A 13,369-nucleotide genomic window follows, 5' to 3' on the forward strand; every position below is an offset into this window, starting at 1 on the left:
GACCTCGTGATCCACTTGCCTCGGCCTCCCACAGGCATTACAGGCATGAGCCACCGCGCCCGGCAGGAACCCATTTTTAAGAAAGATCACTTCAATGATCTCCTGATCCAGGGCTGAGACCTCAGGAACTTAATTGTCTCTCCTTTCTCTCTCCTCCTCCTGCAGCTTGATGGAGATACCTCTTACTGGGCCTCTCTGAATCCGCTTCATCAGATGTGTGACATGACCTGCTCTCTTGTTGCGGAGCTTCTTGCTAGGGATAATGGCGACCTCCTTGCACACGCGCTTTTTCGTGTGGAAGCCGTTGCCCATGCGCGTGTAGTACTTTTCTGTGATGACCCGGGCAGTCTTCTTCAAGGTTTTGGTGCAAACGCGGCCCATGTTGGCGGGTCCTTGGTCTGCCTGGAACACTCTTCCACCAGCTAGCCACGTATTTACTCCCTCACATAATAACTGCTCAAATGCCCCCATATCCGAGATCTTCCCTAACCATACTTCTCTTTTTGTTTTTTCTTTTTTTTGAGACAGGGTCCTGCGATGTTGCTTAGGCTGGAGTGCAGTGGCTATTCACAGGCGCGATCCCACTACTGATCAGCACGGGAGTTTGACCTGTTCCGTTTTCGACCTGGGCCGGTTCACCCCTCCTTAGGCAACCTGGTGGTCCCCCACTCCCAGGAGGTCACCATATTGATGCCGACCTTAGTGCGGACACCCGATCAGCATGGTGCACTACAGCCCAGAACTCCTGGACTCAAGCGATCCTCCCACCTCAGCCTCCCGAGTAGCTGAGACTACAGGCACGTGCCACTGCGCCCGGCAACCATACTTTTTCCCTACATTAAGAGACAGGATCAGCCTGATGCGGTGGCTCATGCCTGTAATCCCAGCACTTTAGGAGGGCAAGGCGGGCGGATCACGAGGTCAGGAGGTTGAGATCAGCCTGACCAACATGTTGAAGCCTCGTCTCTACTGAAAATACAAAAATTAGCCGGGTGTGGTGTGCGCGCCTGTAGTCCCAGCTACTCAGGAGGCCGAGGCAGGAGAATCACTTGAAACCAGGAGGAGGAGGTTGTAGTGAGCCGAGATCACACCACTGCACTCCAGCCTGGAGATAGTGACAGAGCAAGACTCTGCCTCAAAAGGAAAAAGAGAGAGAGAGAGAGAGAGAGGATCTCACTCTGTCACCCAGGCTGGAGTGCAGTGGCACAATCATGGCTCACAGCAGCCTCAAACTCCCAGCACAAATGCCTAACCATATTTTTAAAATGGTGCTTCTCCTTAGTTTCTATCCCCGTGCCTTTTATTTCTTCTTAGCATCCACCTAACATATTTTTTTGTCTTGTCTTACTTGACTAAATTCGGTGAGAGCAAGGAATTTTTTGTTTACTGTATCCTCAGCACACAGTAGAAAGCCTAGTAGTTGACATTTAAGAGAATGATAGATATTTATTAGATAGATGGATGGATGGCAAGATTTAAATTCAAGTTAGTCTGATTCCAAAACCTGGTTTATTATTCACTGCAACCAAGAAACTATGAAGCCAGATCTACTAGCTACCAAGCCATGTCAACTTTAGAATTGAGAGGTAGGATGGCTTGGGGAAAAGAAAAATGCTCAGAATTTCAGTTCTGTCTGCTAGGTGACGTCAGAGACTCCAAGAAGCTAGGAAACTATACTGCAAAATCAAAAAGCAGCAGATCAGAAAAAAAGCAATCTTTTGGTAACATGCACTTATCATCTCCCTGTTTGCTGAAATTTAGAGGCAATATAACAAGTGATCAAGAGCATGGATCCTGGAGCCAGACTGCCTGAATATAAACCCCAATTCCTTAGCTTACTAGGGGCATGACCCTGGGCAAGGGACATAAGTTTTCTGCCTTGGCTTCCTCATTTGCAAGATGGGGATAACAATATGTATTTCATAGGGTTTTGTGACGATTAAACAGCTGATATATTGGAAAATGTTTACATCAGTCAGTGCCATGTAAATGTTAGCTATTTTTAATCATAAGCTTTCTATTCAGTTGTATAGAAGGTTTAGTTCATGATCCTATTCTTCCTGAACATATAGAAGACAAAAGGGAAAAGAAGGTTATCCTAGACCACTATACAATCAGTAGGCTGAGTAACAAAAAAACAGCCTAATGGCCATATTGAGGAGGCTAAAAAGATGTCTCATATGCCTAAACATCCAGAGTTCCAACAGTCATGGAAATTCATCAGGGTACCATCAGCCCCAGTGCCCAATGCATTAAACTTAATTGGTTAATGCCATCAAACTAGAAGATAGCCAAACCAAGGTCAGCACATCCTTTGAGAAGACAGCAGAATTCAATTTGGCAGTAAGCTCTTGATCAGTTGGAAGATCATCTGGGCCAGTCATGGTGGCTCATACCTGTAATCCCAGCAGTTTAGGAGGCTGAGGAGGGAAGATTGCTCAAGCCCAGGAGTTTGAAACCAGCCTGGGCAACATGGAGTGAGACTCTGCTTCACAAGAAATTTTAAAAAATTAGCCAGCTGCAGCAGCATGCACCTGTGATCCCAGTTACTTGGGAGGCTGAAGTGGGAGAATCACTTGAGCTCAGGAGGTCAAGGCTGCAGTGACAGCTGTGTTCAGGCCACTGCACTCCAGCCTCAGTGACAGAACGAGACCCTCTCTCTCTCTCTTTTAAAAAAAAATAAAATAGAGATGGGGGTTCTCCCTATGCTGTCCAGGCTAGTCTCAAACTCCTGGCCTCAAGCAATCTGCCAGCCTTGGCATCCTCAAGTGCTGGGATTACAAGCCTGAGCCACTGTACCCAGCAGAGACTCTGTCTCTAAAAATAAAAATAATAGGCTGGGTGTGTTGGCTCAGACCAGTACTTGGGGAGGCTCTCCCCAGACCTCCCAGTACTTGGGGAGGCCAAGGTGGGTGGATCACTTGACGCCAGGAGTTCAAGACCAGCATGGCCAACATGATGAAACCCCATCTCTACTAAAAATAGCTGGGCATAGTGGTGTGCACCTGTAATCCCAGCTACTCGGGCAGTTGAGGCATGAAAATTGTTTGAACCCAGAAGGTGGAGGTTGCAGTGAGCCAAGATCACACCACTGCACTCCAGCCTGGAAGACAGAGCAAGCCTGTCTCAAAAAAAAAAAAAAATTCATGTCCTGGGCAGTGTTTTCTTTACTTTACTTTTTTTTTTTTTTTTTGAGATGGCGTCTCACTCTGTTGCCCAGGCTGGAGTGCAGCGGTATGATCTCAGATCACTGCAACCTCCGCCTCCCAAGTAACTGGGACCACAGGTGCGTGCCACCATGCCAGGCTAATTTTTTGTATTTTTAATAGAGGCAAGTTTTTCTCAGTCAGTCTCCTGCCTCAGCCTCCCAAAGTGCTGGGATTACAGGTGTGAGCCACCACGCCCAGTTGCCTTATTGTTATTACTTTTTAATAGAGTCAGGGGTCTCATGTTGCCCAGGCTTCTTGGATTCCTGGGTTTCAAACAATCCTCCTACCTTGGGCTCCCAAAGTGCTAGGATTACAGGCATGAGCCACCCCGCCCAGCCCTGGGAAGTGTTTTATACATTGGTCTTGCAGCTATGTCTGTGTGATGGTGATCTCACAGTCAGTAGTATCCTTAGATTATTGAGCTAATGAACAGGTGTATAGTATTCAGTATAAACTGTTTTACACTCAAAATCCCTTTAAAACTCTCTCATAACTCTATGAATTAAGTACTACTTCATTTTTAATACTTAATTCATAGGGTTAAGATGATAAAATTGAGGCTTGAAAGATTACGCTGTCCAAAGTCATATCCAGAAAGAGAAGGAGCTGGGATTTGAATGTAGGCCTATCTGACACCAAAATACAGGCTGTATCGACTACCTTTTACCATCAAAAGATAAACAAGAACACACTACCCAGAGAGGTGAAAATAAATAGTACAGAAGATATAATGTGTTGAAATTCTTAGAGAAAAAGAGTTAAACTAAAAATCCAAGGCATTGTATTTGTTTTTCTGAAAAGGAATCTGTAGGCTTAGCTCTGAAGTTGTATGTTACTTCACTAATTTACACTTACTTGTATTCCAGATCTAAAGAAACAGGCAACTCTTTGTGACTAATTCCACACTAACAAAAAGAGAACAGTACATGTAAATCTGAGAAAATGAGTTCCACAGCAAACTGAAAGCACAAACATCAAAGAAGTCATATGAGTGGCATCAAGGAAGGTTTCAAATCAGACATAGTTATTTACACATGTGCATAATACACACATACACACACACACCATTTATAAAAAACAAAATAGTTGGGGCTTGGTGGCTCACACCTATAATCCCAGCACTTCGGGAGGCTGAGGTGGGTGGATCACCTGAGGTCAGGAGTTCAAGACTAGCCTGGCCAATATGTCAAAACCCCATCTCTACTAAAAGTACAAAAATTAGCCGGGTATGGTGGTGCACGCCTGTAATCTCAGCTACTCGGGAGGCTGAGGCAAATCACTTGAATCTGGGAGGCAGAGGTTGCAGTGAGTCGAGATCACGCCACTGCACTCCAGCCTGGGTGGCAAGTGAGAAACTCCGTCTCAAAAAAAAAAAAGCAAAATAACAGCAAAGTTTGAGGGGTATGCAGAGATGAATTTAGAGAGGACAAGTTTAATAAGCTCAAGGAGGTAAATGAAAGTCTGAAGCAAGGGTATAAAGATGTGTAGAGAAAGATATTAACTAAACTCTTAAATGAAAAATCAGATACTAAAACTCAGGAAGATTAGCCAGCTGTGGTGGCAGGACCCTGTAATCCTAGTTACTCAGAAGACCGAGGCAAGAGGATCAGATGAGCCCAGGAGTTTGAGGCTATCGTGAGCCATTATATGATCACACCACTGCACTTCAGCCTGGGCAACAGAGCAAGACCCTGTCTCAATAAATAAATAAATAAAACTCCAGAAGAAAACAAGAATTGGGCCAGGTGCGGTGGCTCACACCTGTAATCCCAGCACTTTGGGAGGCTGAGGCAGGTGGATCACTTCAGGCCAGGAGTTCAAGACTAGCCTGGCCAACACAGTGAAAACCCGTCTCTACTAAAAAAATATAAAAATTAGCTAGGCATGGTGGTGGGCACCTATAATCTCAGCTACTTGGAAGTCTGAGGCAGGAGAATTGCTTGAACCTGGAGGCGGAGGTTGCAGTGAGCCAAGATTGTGCCATTGCACTCCAGCCTGGGCAACAAGAGCGAAACTCTGTCCCAAAAAAGAAAAAAAGAAAACAAGAATCTGCATTAATTAAAATGTGGACCTCATCTTAAGCAAATCTAATATATGAAAACACAGATTCATGTCCCCAAATATCATATACAGTCAAAAAAAAGTACAATAAGACAAATAATACAATATTATTATTTTAAATAGTAAGTTCCCTTATAATTGATATTAATCCAATTGAAAACTAATTCATATATAACTTTTCAGTGTCCGAATTTGAAAATGCAAATGCTAGACTTACTTGAAATTTTCAAGCAAGATAGAGTTTGGCTTAGGCCTATGTTCATAAGGAACATTACAAGGGAAATGCTGTAGAGAACGTGTAAAGAAAGACGTGAAAAGAAAAAGGAAGAAGTGGAAAGAGATAGAAGTTCAAGGTTGAAGATAAAATACAAGGTCGGCTGGTGCGGTGGCTCATACCTGTAATCCCAGCACTTTGGGAGGCCGAGGCGGGCAGATCACGAGGTCAGAAGATTGATACCATCTTGGCTAACATGGTGAAAACCCGTCTCTACTAAAAATACAAAAAATTAGCTGGGAGTGGTGGTGAGTACCTGTAATCCCAGCTACTCAGGAGGCTGAGGCAGGAGAATCACTTGAACCCGGGAGGCAGAGGTTGCGGTGAGCCAAGATCATGCCACTACACTCCAGCCTGGGCAACAAAAGTAAAACTCTGTCTCAAAAATAAAAAAGTAAAAAAACACAAGGTCACTAAAAGAAGCAGGAAGGAGAACAAAATATGTAGAAAAAATAGGTGCTGGTGACATTCCTCCCCATGTCACAAAGGGCAGGCTTGCACAACTCACTCCATTTTGCAGTGGTAGGATATTCTTTCTTATTGAAGTCTTGGAGTTGGTATAATGAAACAAAAACTAATCACAAACTAAAAGTAAGCACTCTAGCAAGGAAAGCCTTAATTCACAACGAAGAAAATAGAGCATTTACAGGAATGCAGAATGATGTAGGATTACTCTTTATGAAATAGTATAGAGGCTGGGTGTGGTGGCTCATGTCTATAATCCCAGCACTTTGGAAGGCCAAGGTGGAAGGCTCACTTGAAGGCAGTAGTTCAAATCAGCATGGGCCACTGACAAGATCCTTTCTCTACAAAAAATAAAAATAAGGGCTGGGCACAGTGGCACATGCCTGTAATCCCAGCACTTTGGAAGGCTGAGGTGGGAGGATCGCTTGAGCCCAGGAGGTTAAGGCTACAATGAGCTATAATGGTGCCACTGCCCTCCAGCCTGGGAACAAAGTGAGATCCTGCCTCAAACAAACAAAACAAAACAAATTATCTGGGTGTGATGGCATGTACCTGTGGTCCTACGTACTCAGGAGACAGAGGTGAGAGGATCACTGGGGCCCAGGAGTTCAAGGCAGCAGGGCTATGATCACACCACAGCCTGGGCAACAGAGCAGGACCCTGCCTCTAAAATAAAACAAAATAAATTAAAAAAAAATAAAAAAGCTAAGAAACAAAGAAATAGGCAAGTGTGGTGGCTCATGCCTGTAATCCCAAGACTTTGGGAGGTCAAGGTTGGTGGATCACTTGAGGTCAGGAGTTTGAGACCAGGCTGGCCAACACAGCAAACCCTGTCTCTACTAAAAATATAAAATTAGGCTAGGCACGATGGCTCACACCTGTAATCCCAGCACTTTGGGAGGCCAAGACAGGCAGATCATGAGGTCAAGAGATTGAGACCATCCTTGCCAACATGGTGAAACCCCATCTCTACTAAAAATACAAAAATTTGCTGGGCGTGGTGGCGCACACCTGGAGTCCCAGCTACTCAAGAGGCTGAGGCATAAGAATCACTTGAACCCGGGAGGCGGAGGTTGCAGTGAGCCAAGGTTGTGCCACTGCACTCCAGCCTGGGTGACAGAGTGAGACTCCATCTAAAAAATAAAATAAATAAAAATTAGCTGGGCATGGTAGCACATACCTGTAATCCCAGCTACTCAGGAGGCTAAGCCAGGAGGATCGCTTGAACCCAGGAGATGGAGGTTACAGTGAGCTGAGTTTGCGCCACTGGACTCCAGCCTGGGTGACAGAGGATTTGTCTCAAAAAGAAAGAAGAAAGAAAGAAATGTATATAAATGATACATAAATGAGGCAGCTAGGTGGGACAATTGTGCCATTCCTACTAAGACTGGAGTTCTCATAAGACCCATAGGGGCCGTAACAGATCAAATTCCTATAGAGGAACCATCCGTGACCAAGGAAGCAGACCAATGATTCAGTGAAATGATAAAATGGTTCTTCAATTTCAGTTCTTCAGTCCCCAAAAATCTGACTGTTAGGTTTGGCCAGAGAAAAAAGCTACAAGAGGGAGAAGCTCAATCTTGATTTCAAATATTTGGACTCTAAATTTGTGTTGCTTTCAAGACTGAATACTGAAGCTCTGTTCAGCCCTTCATGATGATTTGCAAGACGGTCCAAATCTCTGCAGCAACCCTACACAAAATACTTTCTCAGAATATCTGGGGATCCACAGGGTTTTGAGAACACTCCTCCATTATGCATACATTAGAAATGTGTTGGTGCCATTATCCCACACCCTCTTTACTCGCCAAGCTTCCCTGGCAACCAGCTCAGGGATCATACTCTGCTCTCACAACATGCCCAGTACCTGACTTCCAGGAATCAGAACTTCTTCCCCTTCATGTGAACCTCACTTTCTCAGGTCTTGGGCTTTTTTTTTTGAGACATAGTCTCTCTCTGTCAAACAGGCTGGAACACAACCTCGGGTCACTGTGACCTCTGCCTCCCGGGTTCAAGCAATTCTTGTGCTTTAGCCTCCTGAGTAGCTGGGATTACAGGCATGAGCCACCACGCCTGGCTAATTTTTTTTTTTTTTTTGTATTTTTAGCAGAGACGGAGTTTCACCATGTTGGCCAGGCTGATCTCAAACTCCTGACCTCCAACGCCCGGCCGTGTTCCCTTCCTTTATATGGCTTTTTTTTTTTTTTTTTTTTTTTTGGAGACAGAGTCTCGCTGTCGCCCAGGCTGGAGTGCAGTGGCGTGATCTTGGCTCACTGCAATCTCTGCCTCCCGAGTTCAAGTAATTCTTCTGCCTCAGCCTCCCGAGTAGCTGGGACTACAGGCATGCACCACCATGCCTGGCTAATTTTTGTATTTTTAGTACAGACAGGGTTTCACCATGCTGGCCAGGCTGGTCTTGAACTCGTGACCTCATGATCTGCCTGCCTCGGCCTCCAAAAGTGCTGGGATTACAGGCATGAGCTACCATGCCCAGTCTATATGACATCTTAAATAAATCATTTATGTGGGCAAACATTTTCATTGGGCCATAATATTGGACAATCAATCTTATTACTCAGTAGCCACATTTCAAAGTGATTACTCAATCCTTAGAGTCCTGCAACGACCCTCCTCCCCTTTTATTAATATTTCCCAATAACTCCCTTTTATTTATCAAGTCTTTACACAGCAGATTTTTCTACATAGAACCTATTATACTTCAAGGGAGTACAAGCAATGGTAAGTCAAATAGGATGCTATGCCTCTTCTCTAAAGGGCCTAGGCTGGTGCGGTGGGTGGCTCACACTTGTAATCCTAGCACTTTGGGAGGCTGAGGCAGGAGGATGCTTGAGCTCAGGAGGTAGAGACCAGTATGGGTAATACAGGGAGACCCTGTCTCTACAAAAAAATACAAAATTAGCCCCAGCTACTTGGGAGGCAGAGGTGGGAGGATCGCTTGAACCTGGGAGACAGAAGCTGCTGTGAGCTGAGATTGTGCCATTGCACTCCAGCCTGTCACACACACACACACACACACTCAAATATATAAATATTTACAAATATATACTTGCAATATATATTATAAATATAAATTGCACTCCAGCCTGGGTGACACACACACACACATGCATGTTCAAATATATACAATGTAAATGGCATCCATACAGAATGACCAGTTTTTAAAAAGAATGATGTAGAACTAGAAATTCTAATATAGTAAGATATTCAAGATATGCTAAATATAAAAATCAAATTTCAGGTCATTAGTATAACATGAGCCCATCTGAGTGTGTGCGTTTGTGTGTGCACATGTGTGATGGGGGAAATTCTTTGCAATGATTACCTCTACAGAGGGGACTAAGAGGTAAGGGGGAAAGGTATACAATACCATTCTTTATTGTTTTAATTTATCATTTTGTGTATTACTTTCATAATAAAAAAGCTACTATAAAATTTTCACTTAATTGAAAGGATTAATAGTGAACATATGCAATGTTTTAAAGCAAACCGAATAATTACAATGTTCTATGACTATGCCAATTTTTACGAATTATATATCACTGGCACAATAAAATTATTTTGTAGCTAAAGAAAGCCTAAGAGATTTTCTGGTAAATTTAGGTATCTATAATTACAAAGTTGTATAAATTCATTTCCGTAAATTTGAAGACTACTCTAAAAAACCTTGACTTCAGGTAAAAATAGTTAAGTGTAATTTATAGTCAATATATGAATAAAGGTCTGGCATGGTGGCTCATGCCTGTAATCTCAACACTTTGAGAGGCTGACACAGGAGGACTGCTTGAGCCCAGGAGTTCAAGACCAGCTTGGGCAACATAGTAAGACCCCATCTCTACAAAAAACATTAGCAAGGCTTTGTGGTTTGTGCCTGTAGTCCCAGCTACTTGGGAGGCTCTGAGGCAGGGAGATCACTTGAGCCTGGGAGTTTGAGGCTGCAGTGACTATAACTGCGGCACTGCACTCCAGCCTGGGTGACAGAAGGAGATATAATTGTTTTTTTGAGATGGGGGTCTCACTCTGTCACCTAGGCTACAGTGCAGTGGCATGATCACAGCTCACTGTGGCCTCCAGCCCTGGGCTCAAGCAATCACTGCCATGTCTGGCTAATTTTTTAACTTTTTGTAGAGACGGGGGTCTTAGCCCAGGCTGGTCTTGAACTCCTGACCTGGCCTAAAGTGATCCTCCCATTTTGGCCTCCCAAAGTGCTAGGCTTACAAGCATGAGCCACTGTGCCTCATCTATATATATAATTCTAAGCATCATTTGCAGGAAGAGGCACTAATGCACAGATTTGGAAGAAATCTCAAAAGTCACCTAGTCTTGGGGCCGGGCGTCGTGGCTCACGCCTGTAATCCCAGCACTTTGGGAGGCTGAGGCGGGTGGATCACAAGGCCAGGAGTTCAAGACCAGCCTGGCCAACATAGTGAAACCCCATCTCTACCAAAAATACAAAAATTAGCCGGGCTTGGTGGTGCATGCCTATAGTCCCAGCTACTCGAGAGGCTGAGGCAGGAGAATCACTTGAAACCAGAAGGCAGAGGTTGCAGTGAGCCACGATCACGCCATTGCATTCCAGCCTGGGCAACAGAGCAAGACTCTGTCTCCAAAAATAATAAAAAAAAGAAGCCACCTAGTGTTGGCCAGGCACAGTGGCTCACACCTATAGTCCCAGTACTTTGGGAAGATGAGACAGGAGAATCACTTGAACCTAGGAGTTCAAGACCAGACTGGGCAACATAGTGAGACTTCATTTCTATATTTTATTTTATTAAAAAGAAATTTTTTTTGAGACAGAGTCTTTCTCTGTCACCCAGGCTGGAGTGCAGCAGCCTGATCTCAGCTCACTGCAACCCCCATCTCCCAGGTTTAAGCAATTCTCATGTCTCAGACTCCCAAGTAGTAGGGATTACAGGTGTGCACCGCCATGCCCAGCTAATTTTTGTACTTTTAGTAGAGATGGGGTTTCACCATGTTGGCCAGGCTGGTCTGAAACTCCCGGCCTCAAGTGATCTGCCTGCCTTGGCCTCCTAAAGTGCTGGGATTACAGGCGTGAGCCACTGCACCCAGCCTCAGTTCTATATTTAAAAAAAAAGAAAAAAAAAAAAAGGCAGGTATCTTGTCCAACTCTCCCACCCAAACACCTAGGCATATAAAAAAAAAAAAAAAAATCAAAGCCAATAGCAGCCTGCTAAGGAGAGAACCAGTACTAGGAATACAAGACAACCAGAAATGTCTCCTCCTCAAAATGGTGACATCTGGTAATCATTCACTAAAAAGTATTTTGGTGTAATATAACAAGTTGCTCAGGTCAGTTTTAAACAAGTCATTGACTTAATTTTCTGGCTTCAAAGTTTTCAATTTGTTTCAAACCAAGAGAAATTAGACCATGATGCAGATTAATTTTAATGAACAAAAATCTCTGTATAAAAAACATTTAAACCTTATCAAACGCTTTAAACACACACACACACACACACACACACATCCAAATCAATACACAATCTTAGAACATTATCTTTGTTTACCAACATAACCTGTAAAAGTATTTCTCGATAAAACTTACAAATTAAAGAAAATCCATGATGCTACACTTAAACACACACACACACACACAAACACACACACACTCAAGGAAGAACGAAAACATAGTAAGAGTGTGAACAGGAAGGGAATGCATCTTTTTTTGTAAAGCTTATATTAAAAAACACTGCATGAGTAAATAACTTCCTATACCAAGAGAAGATGCAGAGAGGGGAAACAGAAATCAGGGATGAGACTAACTCATTAATAAATAGTTTGAGAATGTCATTCAAGAACAGTGAATGTGGGGAGTTACAGATAATCCTGAGTTGTCACCACCTCAAGTTCTTCGATTCTGATAACTGATGACACTTGAAAAGCATCTATGTGTTCATATTTTGTAGGTCTTGATTCGTTCATCATTATTTAGGTGTGCTTTGTCTCTTCAAGTGGTTAATTCCTCAGTTCATACTCAGTGTTATGTCCTAGTCACCAGAAGGGCCACAGTAATAACTGAGCACAGGCTATAAAGGGTGGCATATAGAGGGTGAATAAGATAGGCCAGGTTGCCTGGTTTGGATTTCAGCATCACTACCTGTCAGCTCCTGGTACCTGGCAAGCTACTTAGCCACTGTGTCTCCACTTCCTCATCTTCGGTTGTGGGTCACTATAGCACCTACTTCAGATAGTGTGATTAGGGAGATTAAACAAGACGATCATTCAAAACATTTATCACACTGCCTGATCAATAACTGTTAGCTGAAAACACTATTAGTTGTAGTATTACAGGGGAACCAAAAGAAAAATTCTATCTCTATTTTTCCTCACTGATAAAATTTTCAGGGACAAACTGTGGCAAAAAGCAGAGATACCAGTACATTTGAGACCAGTACAAAGAGATTGAAGACCTCGTCTTATGAATATAGATACCCATTTTTATATAAGAAAAAAATTACATGGCTCCATATCACAAAATTTAAGATCTTTCTGTTAAACATCACACAATTCCCATCATCATTATGCCCTACATACAATCTAAATGATGTAGAGTTTCTATTGATATTCAGTAATAACAAGGTCCAGAAATTTTAACTAAGAAATAGCTGCAGAACTGCATATTGGGCAGTAATCGTGTGTGCCACAAGAGCTTGGGCCAACACAGAGGGCCAGGATTCTGCCTCCATGGCCTAGACTCCTCCACACACAGTCAGATGAGTCAGGTTCCTGCAGACCTTCAAATCTCCATTCATATCCCCCTTGGAGAGGGCCGTTTTCAGAGGTGAAGGAAGCAGCAGCCACTGAGCATGAAATGCCGCCCTCCTACTTGAGTATAATATGATAGCTATCATTGGTTTCTGCTGTTAAAAAGAGAGAGAGAATCATCTTTAGTCACCTCTAAAGCACAGTAGGAGAAACAAAATATGGTAAGATTCTTGTGAGAAGGGGAAAAAAAAAGAGCAGGACAAACAGCAGCATACTTATTAATAAGCACAGAATCCTTATAATAAATATGCATTATAAAAACAACATGCCAGGCAGGTGGATCATGAGGTCAAGAGGTCAAGACCATCCGGGCCAACAGGGAGAAACCCCATCTCTACTAAAAAAAAAAATAGAAAAATTAGCGGGGTGTGGTGGCGTGAGCCTGTAGTCCCAGCTACTCCAGAGGCTAAGGCAGAAGAATCACTTGAACCCGAGAGGCGGAGTTTGCAGTGAGCTGAGATTGCGCCACTGCACTCCAGCCTAGTGACAGAGCAAGACTCCGACTCAAAAAAAAAAAAGAAAAAAAAACATGCCTCGATATCCTCAACTGTAATGG

The 13,369-nt window shown here is 43.4% G+C and overlaps 1 protein-coding gene across 3 annotated transcripts in view; it reads right to left on the reverse strand.

The window, feature by feature from the left end:
• Positions 1-11,409: 11,409 nt before the first annotated feature.
• TFCP2 (transcription factor CP2) overlaps positions 11,410-13,369 on the reverse strand; it is a 58,623-nt gene continuing 56,663 nt past the window's right edge. For 2 of the 3 annotated variants that reach the window (XM_012450216.3, XM_012450215.3), the window contains exon 15: positions 11,410-12,908. In XM_012450216.3, the coding sequence (XP_012305639.1) occupies positions 12,871-12,908 (38 nt within the window). In that variant the 3' untranslated portion in view covers positions 11,410-12,870. The remainder of the gene's footprint in view (positions 12,909-13,369) is intronic. The other variant, XM_012450217.3, reaches the window with a different exon arrangement.

This window comes from Aotus nancymaae, unplaced genomic scaffold, assembly GCF_030222135.1.
Source record: "Aotus nancymaae isolate 86718 unplaced genomic scaffold, 86718_ANA_hifiasm-v0.15.2.pri h1tg000016l, whole genome shotgun sequence".
Taxonomy (NCBI): Eukaryota; Metazoa; Chordata; class Mammalia; order Primates; family Aotidae; genus Aotus; species Aotus nancymaae.